At 43.1% G+C, this 13,621-nt stretch overlaps 1 protein-coding gene across 3 annotated transcripts in view; it reads right to left on the bottom strand.

The window, feature by feature from the left end:
* LOC141153665 (coiled-coil domain-containing protein 170-like) overlaps positions 1-11,267 on the bottom strand; it is a 69,745-nt gene extending 58,478 nt beyond the window's left edge. For all 3 annotated transcript variants that reach the window (XM_073638679.1, XM_073638681.1, XM_073638680.1), the window contains exons 1-3: positions 11,023-11,267; positions 8,502-8,563; positions 5,341-5,380 (exon numbers count right to left, since the gene is read on the bottom strand). In XM_073638679.1, coding sequence (XP_073494780.1) covers positions 5,341-5,380; positions 8,502-8,563; positions 11,023-11,241 — 321 coding nt within the window. In that variant the 5' untranslated portion in view covers positions 11,242-11,267. The remainder of the gene's footprint in view (positions 1-5,340; positions 5,381-8,501; positions 8,564-11,022) is intronic.
* Positions 11,268-13,621: the final 2,354 nt, after the last annotated feature.

Here is a 13,621-nt window from a genome sequence, read left to right as displayed (position 1 = left end):
TATTATTCTCTGCGATATAACTCTGCAGCTCATCTCTTATAATGCCTTCTAAAACTTTGTACACTACTGATGTCAGACTTACTGTAGCATCGGCGTCTCTGCCCCGTACTAGGCAGAGACGCCGTCCCTCTCACCTCCCCGCTCCTGGCGCGGCGTCCTCCAGCGCTTCTCTCCCCGCTGCTTCCGGCACGCGCTCCTTCCCCGGCAGGGTGCTTAGGGCGCGCGCGCGCGCTCCCCCTCTCTTAAAGGGACCGCGCGCGCCGTCCTAAGGAGTCCCCGGCCAATTGCCGGAGGACCTCCCATATTTAAGGCACCTCCTCCAAAATGGAGGTGCCCGAGCAATGTTGTTGCAAAGCCTTCACTCTGCTTCAGCCCTCAGGTCCCGTTACCAGTTACCAGCCAGTCACCTGCCAGATTCCTGCTTGTTACCTGCCAGTCACCTGCCGGATTCCTGCCTGTTACCTGCCAGTTACCTGCCAGATTCCTGCTTGATACCTGCCTGATATCCGTTTACCTGCTTGCAAGCCTGCGGTCCGACGGTCTGCTTTCCGACACCTGTCAGTCTGTCTATGGACCAGCCTGCCCGCTCACCTGGGAGCGCTCATCTGCTACCTGCCTGCTAGCCTACCTGGAGGCTCCGCCATCACTTGCCGTGACCACCTGCCTGTGACGCGCCCCTGGGCCAGTGTTGTTTGGGAGACCCGGAGCCGGCTCAGATGGGGGTTGTAGTCTCCGAGTGGCTGTGACCCGGTCCGTGCCCAGGGTGTCAAGCTCAGTGTGTGGCAGTCCTACAGATGTTATTAGTTCTTAGTGTCGACTACGCCACCCGTTGATTTGCGGTCAAAAGGCCGCCGCTGCAGCAGGGTCCGCTGAGGCTGTTGGTATGTGTGCAGCTTTGGTAGTATAACCCCCAACGGGAGGGGTATAGCCTCAGGGGGTCAGCCGTGGAGGATGGTGATTGTGAAGGTGCAGCAAGGAGACTCAGAGGCATAAAATGCAGTTCCAGGGTTTTACTTACTGGTGTTGCTCGGGTCACTGTGTACAGCAGTGACCACCCAAGCCGTGCTGCGTCCACCAGGTCCTGGACTCGGTCAACTCCCAGGCAACTCCGGAGTGTGGTCCTGAGCTCCTTTCTGACTCTCCCTTCTTCTGGCCGTTCCCACCAGGGATCCACCTAAGTCCGGCTCCCTCGGGCCTCCTGTTGGTAAACCCTTGTCTCTGGGTTCCCTGACCCTATTCTTGGTCTGCCTTCCGGGTGGATTTAGTGGGTGGTCGTGGCAGATCCTGCCCACGACCTCCGGTCTCTGGCTGAGGATTAGTGCTGTAGCCTCCACCAGCTTGGGATCCGGTACCCTGTTGCCGACCCTTCACCCTTTTGTCCTTATTCTGGGATCTTGGGGTCCCCTCTGCGCCTCTGGGTCTCTCTTCCTTCTCCTCTGCTCTGCTTCTCAGGCTCTCAGACAGACTGTCTGACTGGCTGACTGACAACTGACTGACGTCTCACAGACTGACCCTGATCTAAGATGGTGCCCACCTTATATACTCCCTCTATGTGTGAGCTCAGGTGACCAGCACCCAATGAGCTCCTAGCTTTACCCAGGCTGCTCCCCCTATCTGCCCCTACACTACTGGGATGTTCCACCCCCCTCCCACTCCAGCCAGGAACAGACACTGTCGTACCTGCACATTTCTCTAGTGGGAGTACCATCGGTCTGTTCCCCGGAAATGGGATGTGTGTAGTGCATGCAGCTAACTGAGCTCAGTTCCACACTCCATCCTTACCCGGGAGTGGAATACCACACCTCTGGGTTGAGGTGCAATACCCCTGTAGCAGCCGAATCCTCAGGGTGCTACACCTGTCCATAGACTCTTGCCTGCTCACCTGGGAGCGCTCACCTGCTACCTGTCTGCTAGCCTACCTGGAGGCTCTGCCGTCACTTGCCGTGACCACCTGCCCGTCCAGAGACTCTCGCCCGCTCACCTGGGAGCGCTCACCAGCCACCTGTCTGCTGTCCTTCTACCCAGAGACTGTCCCTGTCACTTGCCGTGACTACCTGCCCCTCTACCCAGAGACTGTCCCTGTCACTTGCCGTGACTACCTGCCCCTCTACCCAGAGACTGTCCCTGTCACTTGCCGTGACTACCTGCCCGTCTTCCCTGGGAGCCACCCGCTTCCTTACAAGGACTGCCCCCTTGTATAGTTGCACAGAGGTTCCACCTCCCAGACCCGTTACACTTACCGGACGGTAGTTACCTGGATCCTCCTTACCTTTCTTAAATATTGGTACCACATCGGCCTCCTCCAATCCTGTGGCATCACCCTCTTACAAGAGAGTCTAAGAATATCAGATACGGCGGTTTGTCAATTGCTGAGCTTAATTCCCTCAGTATCCATGGATGAATGCCATCTGGGCCAGGGGATTTGCCAATGTTTAATTTGCTGAGAAGCAGGCGTACTTATTTTTGTGTTAAACTAGTTATATCAGGTGGTGAACTTTGATGTTTGCCTTGTGACTGTTTAATATCTCAGCCTTTTCTTTGTCCTCTATAATTATCTTGTTATTATTGTCTTTTAAGGGGCCGATGCCTTCTGTTTTTTTTCTTTTTGGCATTGATGTATTTATAAAAAAATATATATATTCCATCATTACTAAGAAATCAGCATTTGAATTGATATGCAAATGAGACTGAAGAGCTATGGTAGATCTGGAGCCTCTGTCACTCCAGCTCTATTCCCCCGTCCAGCACCGCCTCCTCCTGTTTGAATGACAGCTTCTATGATGTGTGACTTCAAGCAAAGGAGCTGTCAGTCAAGTAGGAGGCAGGGAATAGAGCTGAAGTGACAGAGGCTTCAGATCTACCATAGCACTTCAGCCTCATTTGCACATCAACGCTGATTTCTCAGTAATGCCAGAGCAGACTGGCCATGTAAAGATATTGCTGGACTTGTCTTTGAAAGAGCTACATGCACATATAAATAGTTTGGGGGGTGAAATCCTGCCGACAGATTCCCTTCATTGCTGTCATTTACCACTCAATGATTGAACACGTCAAGCCACAGACATGCCACGGACAATAACTGGCAAGGATCTGTGAGGTGTTTTCCGCGGTTGATCTAGAGCAGGGTTCCCCAACTCCAGTCCTCAAGGCCCACCAACAGGTCATGTTTTCAGGATTTCCTTAGTATTGCACAGGTGATGGAATTATTGCCTGTGCAGGTGATGCAATTATCACCTGTGTAATACTAAGGAAATCCTGAAAACATGACCTGTTGGTGGGCCTTGAGGACTGGAGTTGGGGAACCCTGATCTAGAGAACATAAAAACAAAAATTATGTTCATGTTAAATTTAATTTGAACTTTATATGATGAAATGGGTAGAAAATGTTCCTTTGTTTAATTCTGTATTAATCCACTGTGCTTTACTATTGGACATAGTGGTCATGGTTTAACCTTGAACTTCTGAAAGCTCAATATTTCACTTCTGATTGCTTTTCGTCATTTATGTATTACAAGACCGCTCTCTAGTGACCAAATCCTGTAAATACAGGCAAGAATCGGGCAATGGGAAATTGATGAAGACTTTTCTCAGTCACTTTGAAATAACTCATGACTGACATATGCTGTCATACATGTATTTTTATTTACTTTTACAGCGAGTAAAAGTTGAACAACACGATTATGCATGTCCCTTTTTCCTAAAAGAGTCTGCTCTTCTTCATAGCTGCATATTGTCAGATAGTTCTTTTAAAAAGAAGCAGTTTTGCAATTTACTGTTTATTAAAATTTGCAGCCGTTCTTGAGATATTAACACTTTTCTTTTGTTTACAGCTTGCTGCCTAGGAGACCGACCACCACTGCTGTCTGGCTTGTAAACACTGCGTTGAAGCTGGACGGGATTAGGAGACAACAGCGCCCTCCAGCAACCCTGGTCAGCTTCAAAACAGTGCTTACATGCTCAATAGAAAAGAGCTTGTAAGCGCTGCTCGTGTTCTGCTGTCTAGCAGCAACGGTCGGTCTCCAAGGCTATGAACTGCAAAGAAAAAAAAGTGTTAATATCTCATAAATGGCTGAAGATTTTAATAAGCAGTAAATTGCAAAATTGCTTGTATTTACAAGCTCTATCCGACAACACCCATCTATGAAGATGGAAATGGACAGTTAAATCGATCTTTTGCTTTAAAATTGCACCTAAAAATATTGCTATTTCTTATTATCAATAGGCATGCCTATATTTTCTACCAATAACCTATTCTTTTTTAAGAAATTATTAATTAAACAAGGTATTTTTTAGCTCTGTCATGCAGAACATCTTTCCAACCAGCAGGGGTCACTGCTGCAGTTATAACTATGGGAATCAATTGACTGCACTGTTGAAAAACAGCAGCTGAGAGCTGTAACCTTGCAGTGGAAAACACCCAAATGTGTGTATTTTTATTACAATATTATGGTAAGTTAAATTCGTTTTTTTTTTTTCTTGCATTAAGATAAAATATGGCATTTAATGAATTCGATGCACAAGGGGCAGATACAAAAAGCAGAGAACTACAGTGCAAGAACAGTATACAGCCCTCTGATATAGCGCCTTCCTTAGTTCTGTCTCTATAGGAAGGAAGGATTCAACAATTAAAGGGTAATTTTTATTTTATAAATCAATAGTTCACATGAAAATGAGAAATGCTGAATTCTTGTCAGAGAAATCTTCTTTCTCCTCCTGTACTGATCTTTTACTCACAATTCTTGGGTAAAGTCAGTGAAGACAGATGTTCCCATTACTGAGATGGAAGATGACAGTTGGTGCTTCTAAAATTCTATGGAGAGGGGAGGAGCTAGAGGCCGACACAGACATTCCGCTATAAGTTCTCCTGAAATGACAGTTACACTTCTCCATAGAACTTTATAAGCACCAACTGTCATCTCCTATCTCAGTAATGGAAAATCTGTATTCGCAGAAGACACATTTTATCTGAGAATGAAAGATGAGTTTAGGTGCAGAAAGAAGCAGATTTCTCTTATAAAATATATTACAAAGTTGCTTATTCTCATGTGTACTATTGATTTATGAGCTGGGGGGGGGACAGTATATCTGTTTCTATGAAGCACTACAAAATCTGGAGCCTAATGGGGAGGGAGGAGAACACAGCAAAACCGGTGCCATGTCAGTGCCATTTCCATCAAAGTTTGGCGTTTTTCAATCCCTGACACAATGGGGCTCATTTATAAACTAGCTCCAGTATTCTATATGTGAAAATGTCATTATTATTGTCGGTACATCCATCTTTTATGGGAGGGAGGTGCACAAACAGTTACAACCTGCCAGTACTCCACAATAACGTCTTACCTTATCATCTCCATGGCTGTCAGGCAGGTCATAGTAGTGTCTGGGGGAAATAAAATAATTAATATGTAACGAAATGCAAGCACTTTACTGGTGTAAGGGCAATCCCATGGTCTGGACCTTTCTATGTGTTTTTCTATAACTTGCAGATCATGGTAAAGTGTCATGCTATTTTGACTCCTGTGCTTCTTTAGATGGCTGCACGGACAACCATTGACAAAGAGCCACTATCAGGAGGAGACAAAGCAGACAGAGTGACTGTTGCAGATTTCAGCTTTCAGCAGAATCACTACATTGTGGGGAATAAACTGGAAATGCAGCAACCGTTACCTACACCATCACAGCATGGAGGATTAAAGGAGAAACCAACATAAACAAACCAAAGAGGTCGACAGTACAGTATTAATAAACATACACAGTCAACACTCCTCATACAGCATAAGCCTGCAGCTGTTGTATACTCCAACAGTGACAACTGCTTTCCTAGGGTTTCTGCAGCTCTGATTTAGAAATTAGTAAGTTATAAAGATGCCACAACTATAAAAAAAAAACCTTTCTAAAATCAAGTCTGTCCAGTAAAACCAATATGGTCTTGCAAGTCAAAGTCCAATCTATCTATACAGTAACTATAGCTAAGCGACCTACTTCTGGGAAAAGCGTGTGCACTACAATGTCCTGTCCTAACAGCCCCTCTCTAATTTAATTCTTCTGACATAAATCCGTCTACAAAATGCAAGTGCTACATAAAAGCGAGGTATTTGTCCAATGCAAGCCACTGCCATAGCAGAGTCGCCAAGCCGGTTAGACTGGTGACCTCCTCTCTCCACAGTTACAAGGCAAGGCAAACTTAGATTTTTCTTATCTTAAAAAAGTTTAAAAAATAAATAAAAAATAAAAACACTACTCACCTCTTCAAACTCCTGCCAATCCAGCGCAATTGCTCCAGTACTTTAAGGGGTGTTCAGGCACAAAGAAGTTATCACCTAGTCAAAGGATATTTGGCACATTCCTGTGCTCTCCATAGAACAAAATTCCATCCATCAAATATATAATTTATTGGGGGAAAGTCAGGAGACTCCCATACACATTAGATGGTTGACCCACCCCACCAAAAATGGCGGGTTCGGACGATTTTTCTTTTTTTTTTTTTCATTAAAAAACCCTCCAAAAACCTGCAAACATTTTTTTGTAATATTTGTACACTCAATGGTCAGAATTTATCATTGCAGGCATTTTTAATATTATTAATTCAGTGGCGTGCACTTTCTAAAAACTAACTGCAATCTTAAATTGTGACAAACTTACCAAATAGATCCACAATGATTGAGAAATTTGTCGCAACTGTGGTTATATTTTGGTTTCTACTTGAAACTGTGAGAAGTAATTATTTTACACCATCCCTTCCTTACAGTGAAATTGTGCAATAATATGAAACTTTTTAAAAAGTTAGCAAATCCAAAATCCATTGGAGAACCTCAAACTATCCCAACAGTGGGACACGGGACAAGAAAGTAAAGAGAGGGCAACATGCTTTAAAGCAGGATGAAAACATTTCAGAAACGTGGCTTTATAAAGCGAAGGAAATAAGCTCAGTCTACACCAAAAAAGTGGCAAAACTATAATGAAAATGTTCCCCCAATATTTTTTGCTAGGGATCTGCCTCTGACGACTATAATAAGGCATCACTGTGCATTGACTCTCTTGGGGAAGTCACATTCCTGTTGACATAATGTCATTTCTCATTGCCCTTTGTTACAATGACTTTGCTTAGTTTTCTGATTTTTACACCAATGTGGGTTCATCAAATATCAAAAAAAGTTGCAACATTTGGAGCAAATGTACTCCAGCCACATACACACACCACCCCGGAGTGATTTTATATATGCCAGTTCTTTTTGCTAATTTTTTTGTTGAGCCATTTTGTGAAAAGTGAGAAATTAGCAAAAGAGGTCAAAGACAAAAAAAAAAGACCAGTTTTGATTTTGCACAAAATCCATGAAGTATGTGCGCTATTTTGAAGAATTTGGCACAAAAAAACAAAGGAAATGCAAAATCGGGACCTTTGACTTTCTTGCAGATTTTTCTTTTAAATATTTGTGCTGCAAGCAATAAATGTGCAGCACCAATTTATACGAGTCCAGTCCATAATACAGATCAGTTGTTATATATCACGGCATCAGGTCTGTATGAGGAACACTGTGTTCCTTCTTCAGGTTATTTCTAAAATATATGTGATTCTCAACCTTTATCTGTCATCAAACAACAAACAGTGACTTCAACCTCAGCAATATCTTTGTTTCTACTTCCCAGTAGCTGAGAGTCGTATACTGTACATCTCAAGGAGATGGAAAATAATATAAGACTGTGATTTATCTGCGGTCCCAGAATGATCATGGTCCCGTGGACCCCAAAAAGTTTTTTTTTATTATTTTTACTATCTTGTTTAATAATTTTAGTCTCAGAATTAATTGTTGATCTCCTGAATTCATTGCCTTAAGAAGACATTAAATCCCTATGGTGACCTATACTATTGACTGCAGCCATTAGACGGATGCATAACAGTTGACAGTAGCCATGTAGCTACATTGTTACTTATCTTGAACTGATCCTGTGATATATCCGGTATTATACTCCAGAGCTGCAGTCACAATTCTGCTGGTTGTCACTGGGAGCAGTCAACAGACGCACTAATAAAAAGAGTTATCCGGTACTTCAAAATATATTTTAAATAGGTCAAGGATGGTGGGAAAATAATAATAATAAAATAAAAAAACGATACTTACCTACTGCTCCGGCTCCTCATACTCTGCACTGTGTCCCCCCCGCCGGTCTCCTGGCTTTTTTGATTGGCTGCAGCGGTCACGTGAGTCCCCAATCAGAACAAGCCAGGAGACAGCAGGGGGAAACAGTAAGGAGCAGCTCCAGTCCAGTAAGTATCATTTTTTTTTTCATTTTCCCACCATCTTGAGCAATTTAGATTGTTTCTTTTTAAGCAGTGGACACCCCCTTAAAGGGGTTGTCTCAAGCACTTCAGAAAGGCACCACTACCCGACCTCCCGGCTTACTGCTTATCCGATTTCATTACGCTCATCTGATCGAGACCTTGAGCGTTTGGGCATTTAATAAACTTTATCCATTAGGTTGCAACAACACAAGAGGAATACCTTTTCGTTTTCTGCTGGGAGCCATCTTTATTTTTTGTGAATGAATGTTCTTGATCATGAAACTAAAACGAAAAAAAAGGAAGAAAGATAAAAATTCATGATTACATATTTCTATGGATTTCCATCTCCTCTGTATATGCCAAAAATGTCACATACACCTACTATAGAATGGAATGGAGCTGTGTACACTGTGCATAGGCAGAAAGCTACCAATCAGTGGTGGAGTGTGGCTGGACTAGGATGCACAAAACACCTAGTCCTCTACTGATAATCTCCTGCTGATAAACCACTAATTGTATTGAAACTACAGCACACAGCCCAGTAAGTGAGACATCTCCGGGATCAGGCTCTGTTGCCCTGTATTATGCTGTCTCAGATTAAATAACAAAAACCTGCTGACAGATTCCCTTTAATATAAATATTCTATTAGCTTTTGAACAGTCTCACTGGTCAGACCCCCAACAATCAGAGAGTTATTTTCTATCCTATGGATAAGGGATAACTCTCTATTTTGGTAATTACCCTCTAAGGTTCGAACTACCTGGATGGACAGAGCCCACTTTTCCGTCATCTGACATTTCTTTCTCATAATTTCCAATGTTGGAACCACAACATAGATGGTGGGACGGTGGGGCGGGGGGTGACGTAGTGTGCTTCATTTAGTTGCAACCTATTCTGCACCCATTTTTAGCTGTGATATTGTATTTCCCACAGCTTTATTTGTTCAGCCATAAGAACCACCTGTTTCTCAGAGATGTTGCAAAACATCATGTTCCTAAGATTTCCTGCCCTGTTCATGTAAATTTAATAATATAATAAATTATAAATGGAAGTAACACATTCATTCGTTGCACTTCGGACAAAACCAAGAAATCTGGGTTAACATGTGACCCTACAGAAGAAAGCCGACCACTGTCCCGTCATCATGGAGGGTACACTGAGGACAACCATGTGATCGGAAGTTTTCTAAGACTGTGAAGTTTTCTATAGCTCCTGGTTAGAAGTTTTGGATTCTGTACTTTCTTAATCCATTGACAATCTACAGGCCAGGGGCGGACAAATCATTGGTACAACCTGTGCAGCTGCACAAGGACCCAAGAGGTAAGGGGGCCACTGCCACCTCCAAAGCAGCAAGCATCTTTTATCACAATTTGTCTCTTTAGAAAGGAAGAGAACTAGAACTCTAGTGCCACCTACGGGAAGTAGCAATCCTAAAAGTCAATAGTGACCCTTTAACGAGCCTTATCACATGACTTAGGATATAAGCCAGAACCAGAAACTCAATTTGCAGACACTGTGTTTCGGGGTACTGCCCCTCGTCAGTGCAAAGTATGAGTTCTGGTTTGGCTGGGTGAGAGGCGTCAGACCGGTATCTAAGGGGTAACATTTCTCCTTGCGGAGAGTGACAGAGGAGCATTGCGGCTTTAAAAGTCTCCTCACCGTGACATGCTTAACATGTCACTCTCCGCAAGGAGAAATGTTACCCCTTTTATCACAGACACATTGTACTGCAAAGGGCTCATATAGTGTTCTTGCACAGGGGCCCTCTTCTATCTGTGTCAATATCTGATACAGGCTGCAATAAACAGCTCAGATTTGTAGGACAAGAGTGAATAATTTGGGTTCCCCTTGATGCCCCCATACACATTAGATGGAAGTCGGACAAACCTGTCAAGCGGGTGATGTGTTTGGGGGACAGAAGGATCGGCAGTAGGAATTTCCATGGCTGATCTTTTTATTTTCAGGTGACATAAACTGCTGCCAGAGACGGAACAGCACAGCGCCACACACTATGTAGTGGCCAATGCCAGGTACTGCAGCTCATGTCTTGCCAAATGAATAGGAGCTACTCGAGAGCGGCTGGTAAAGGGGTTGTCCAGATTTGGCATGGAGTGACTGTAGAGTTGTGAATCCTCACATTGTGAACAGCACATGCTGTCAGGATTCTTTGGTGCTGGAGCCGGGAATAAGCAGTCACGTGACCGCAAGTATGCGATATGAATACTCCCAGCCACATCCCGACTAGACATTCGTGGCCTTGCTTAATACAAATGAATGGAGCGAGGCTGCGCATGTCTAGTCGGAATGTGTCCGGGAGTAAGCATATTCCATACCTGCGGTTACATGACTGTCCCCGTCTTACCGCCTACACTGGAGAATCCTGACTGTGCGCACAGTGAGGATTCACAAATCTGCAGTCACAAAGACTTTCATGCCAATCCTGGACAACCCCTTTAAATAGTGTGACCAGCGGTTTTCCACTGTTACACATCCAGCTGCTGCTCCAGCTGATAGTAGCTGATCCATGGGGGTGCCCATTTAAAGAGGTTTTTCATTGCATTTATATTGATGACTTATCATTTGGATAAGTCATCAGTATTAAAGTTACAGACACGATAAAAAATAGTTAATGGGAGCCCTATTTCTCCAACAATAGGGGCAAAAGTCTACAACTACAGCATTGTTAATATATTAAGCAAATACTAATAAGGACATAAATAAAATAGTTTCCCAGTTATACCTCCGAAAATGACTTCAGAGAATCCCGAAACTTGGAATGAGATCTGCTTGGAGATGAACTGCTGTGGAATAATCTTTCGATTGGATCCTCGTAGTTGTACTGATTGGACACGTCTGACATCCTGCCGGACAGAGGCAATTTGCTGTTCTTGTGGTCTTGTAGTGGTAACACTACCTCGCTGCCACTGACAATGGCTTCTGCTGTACTGTACAAGTGCATGGGTTCCTATTGGGAATATAGGAGTGGCACCTTCTTTGTTCCTATGGGGACCTGCACAACACCTGTCCTACTGTCGTATTGTTGTAGTAACTTGTCACTAAGTGTAGGATGCTGTTAAGTCAATATTCATTGAGAAATAATAGACTCATTTACTACTATGGATGTCGGCACTGCCAATAGTTTAATCAATGCTGGCGGCCATAAGACTGCCCATGCACCATGCATATATTGTAGTGACACTGGAGCACCATACCATCACAGTCTTATATACTGTAGGTTTATACATCGTCCTATGGGAAGGATTATCATCCACTGGCACTGTCCAGTGTGTGTATTTATATTACATGCTGGAAAAAAAGGTGCCAGATTACCAGACTTTCTGGACTATCAGACATTCTACATTACCGGACAGTGCATTAAAGTAATTGCAATAAACACAAAAGTTTAGAGTAAATACCATGCAAACAATAATGTATAATAAATAATAGAATACTACAAGGAAAGAGTTACAGCGTCCATCTCAATCACCTGTCGTAGCCAAAAAAGACATTGCAAAACCACAAATATATGCAGAATATTGGCAGCGTGGCACAATATGGTACATGGGAACCGACCCAGCTGCGGGGTAAGTCCAAAAATGCTGCAAAAATGTAAGAAAATTGTGATGATCAGCAAGTCAGTCATGATACAATGAGGATACATATTTTATAGAAATTACATGGATGGGAAAGATACAGCAGGTATGTAAGGTACATATAAGATCCATATAGGACTCAATATATCTGTCAGGCAGGGGCTGGCGTACATTTCTGCTGTAGTTGTTTCTCAGGCATGGTTGGCCAGACCTAGTTCCATCCACATTAAAAAAAAATAACATTTCAGACATTTTAACCCCTTCGCCCTTGGGCCATTTTCCATTTTGGGGCCTTCGTTTTTTGCTTTCCTTCTTCCCAGAGCCATCAAATTTTTATTTTTCCATGAATATAACCGTATGAGGGGTTTTTTTGCGGGACGAGTTGTACTTTTGAACGACACCATTGATTTTACCATATCGTGCACTGGAAAATGGGAAAAAAATTTCAAGTGCAGTGAAATGGCAAAAAAAGTTCAATTCCATAATGTTTTTTTGAGTTTTTTACTTACCATGTTCACTAAATGCTATAACTGACCTGCCATTATTATTCTCCAGGTCATTATGAGTTCGTAGACACTAAACATGTATAGGTTCTATTTTATTTAAGTGGTGAAAAAAAATCCAATGTTTGTAAAAAAAATTTTGCCATTTTCCAAGACTCGTAGTGTCTCAATTTTTCTGGATCTGGGGCCGGGTGAGGGATTATTTTTTGTGCGCCGGGCTGACGTTTTTATTGATACCATTTTGAGGTAGATATGATGTTTTGATCGCCCGTTATTGCATTTTATTGCACTGTTGCGGCAACCAAAAAAAGGTAATTCTGGTGTTTTGATTTTTTTTTCTCGTTACACCGTTTACCGATCGGATTTCTTTTTATATTTTGATAGATCGAGCGATTCTGAACGTGGTGATACCAAATATGTGAATTTTTGAATTTTTTTTTTTATTTTATTTTGAATGGGGCAAAAGGGGGATGATTTGAGCTTTTATTTTTAAAAAAAAAAACATTTTTTTTATAGTTGTTACTAGCTTCAATAGTCTCCATGGGAAACTAGAAGCTGCAATCATTAGATCGCTTGTGTTACAGAGTGGGGGCTGTAACCGCTCCTCCGGCACTGACTGACACTCGCTCTGCACCCCTCCCTCCCAGACGATGCCACTCACAGCTTGGCAGTGCCTAGATCAGATGCTGCGCTGTGATTGGCTGCATTTGGGAGGGAGGAGTCAAAACAAACACCCCCAGAGAAGACTCTGAAGAAACGCCCAGTTGAACTGAAAGCAGAGATTTCACATACTGCACTCCAAAAGCAACAAATGTGGATATCTCTGCAGTGGAGCGATGCAGAACAAAACCGAAAAGAGTGTCAGAATCAGGGGAGCTCAGGGATTTTGAAAAAAAGTGACCCAATTTTTTTTTCGCTTCTTTTTTTGCAAAGTTCAGATTTTTTTTAACCACCAATATGTGTCTATGGAATTTTGTTTTCCCTTTTACATTATGAGGTAAAATGAATGCAAAAAAAAAAACCCTCATATACTAAGGCTGTGTCATAGGAAATATAAATAAGTTACGGCTATTGGAAGGAGGAAAGGAAAACTAAAAAGAAAACTGTCAGCAAGAGCGAGAGGAAAGGGTTAAAGCCTCCGCCACTTAGTAGCTCTCCACCTCGTGTCACGTTATTAGCGCCTGAGGCTTCGCTTATATGTGAGGGGCGGGGTTAACCTTACAAACCCCGCCCATGCACCAGA

This window comes from Phyllobates terribilis, unplaced genomic scaffold (assembly GCF_046119375.1).
Source record: "Phyllobates terribilis strain yellow unplaced genomic scaffold, ASM4611937v1 Scaffold_7__3_contigs__length_470593459, whole genome shotgun sequence".
NCBI classification, from domain to species: domain Eukaryota; kingdom Metazoa; phylum Chordata; class Amphibia; order Anura; family Dendrobatidae; genus Phyllobates; species Phyllobates terribilis.
The sequence above is the reverse complement of the archived record's forward strand: the minus strand, read 5'-3'. Positions and strand labels throughout refer to the sequence as shown.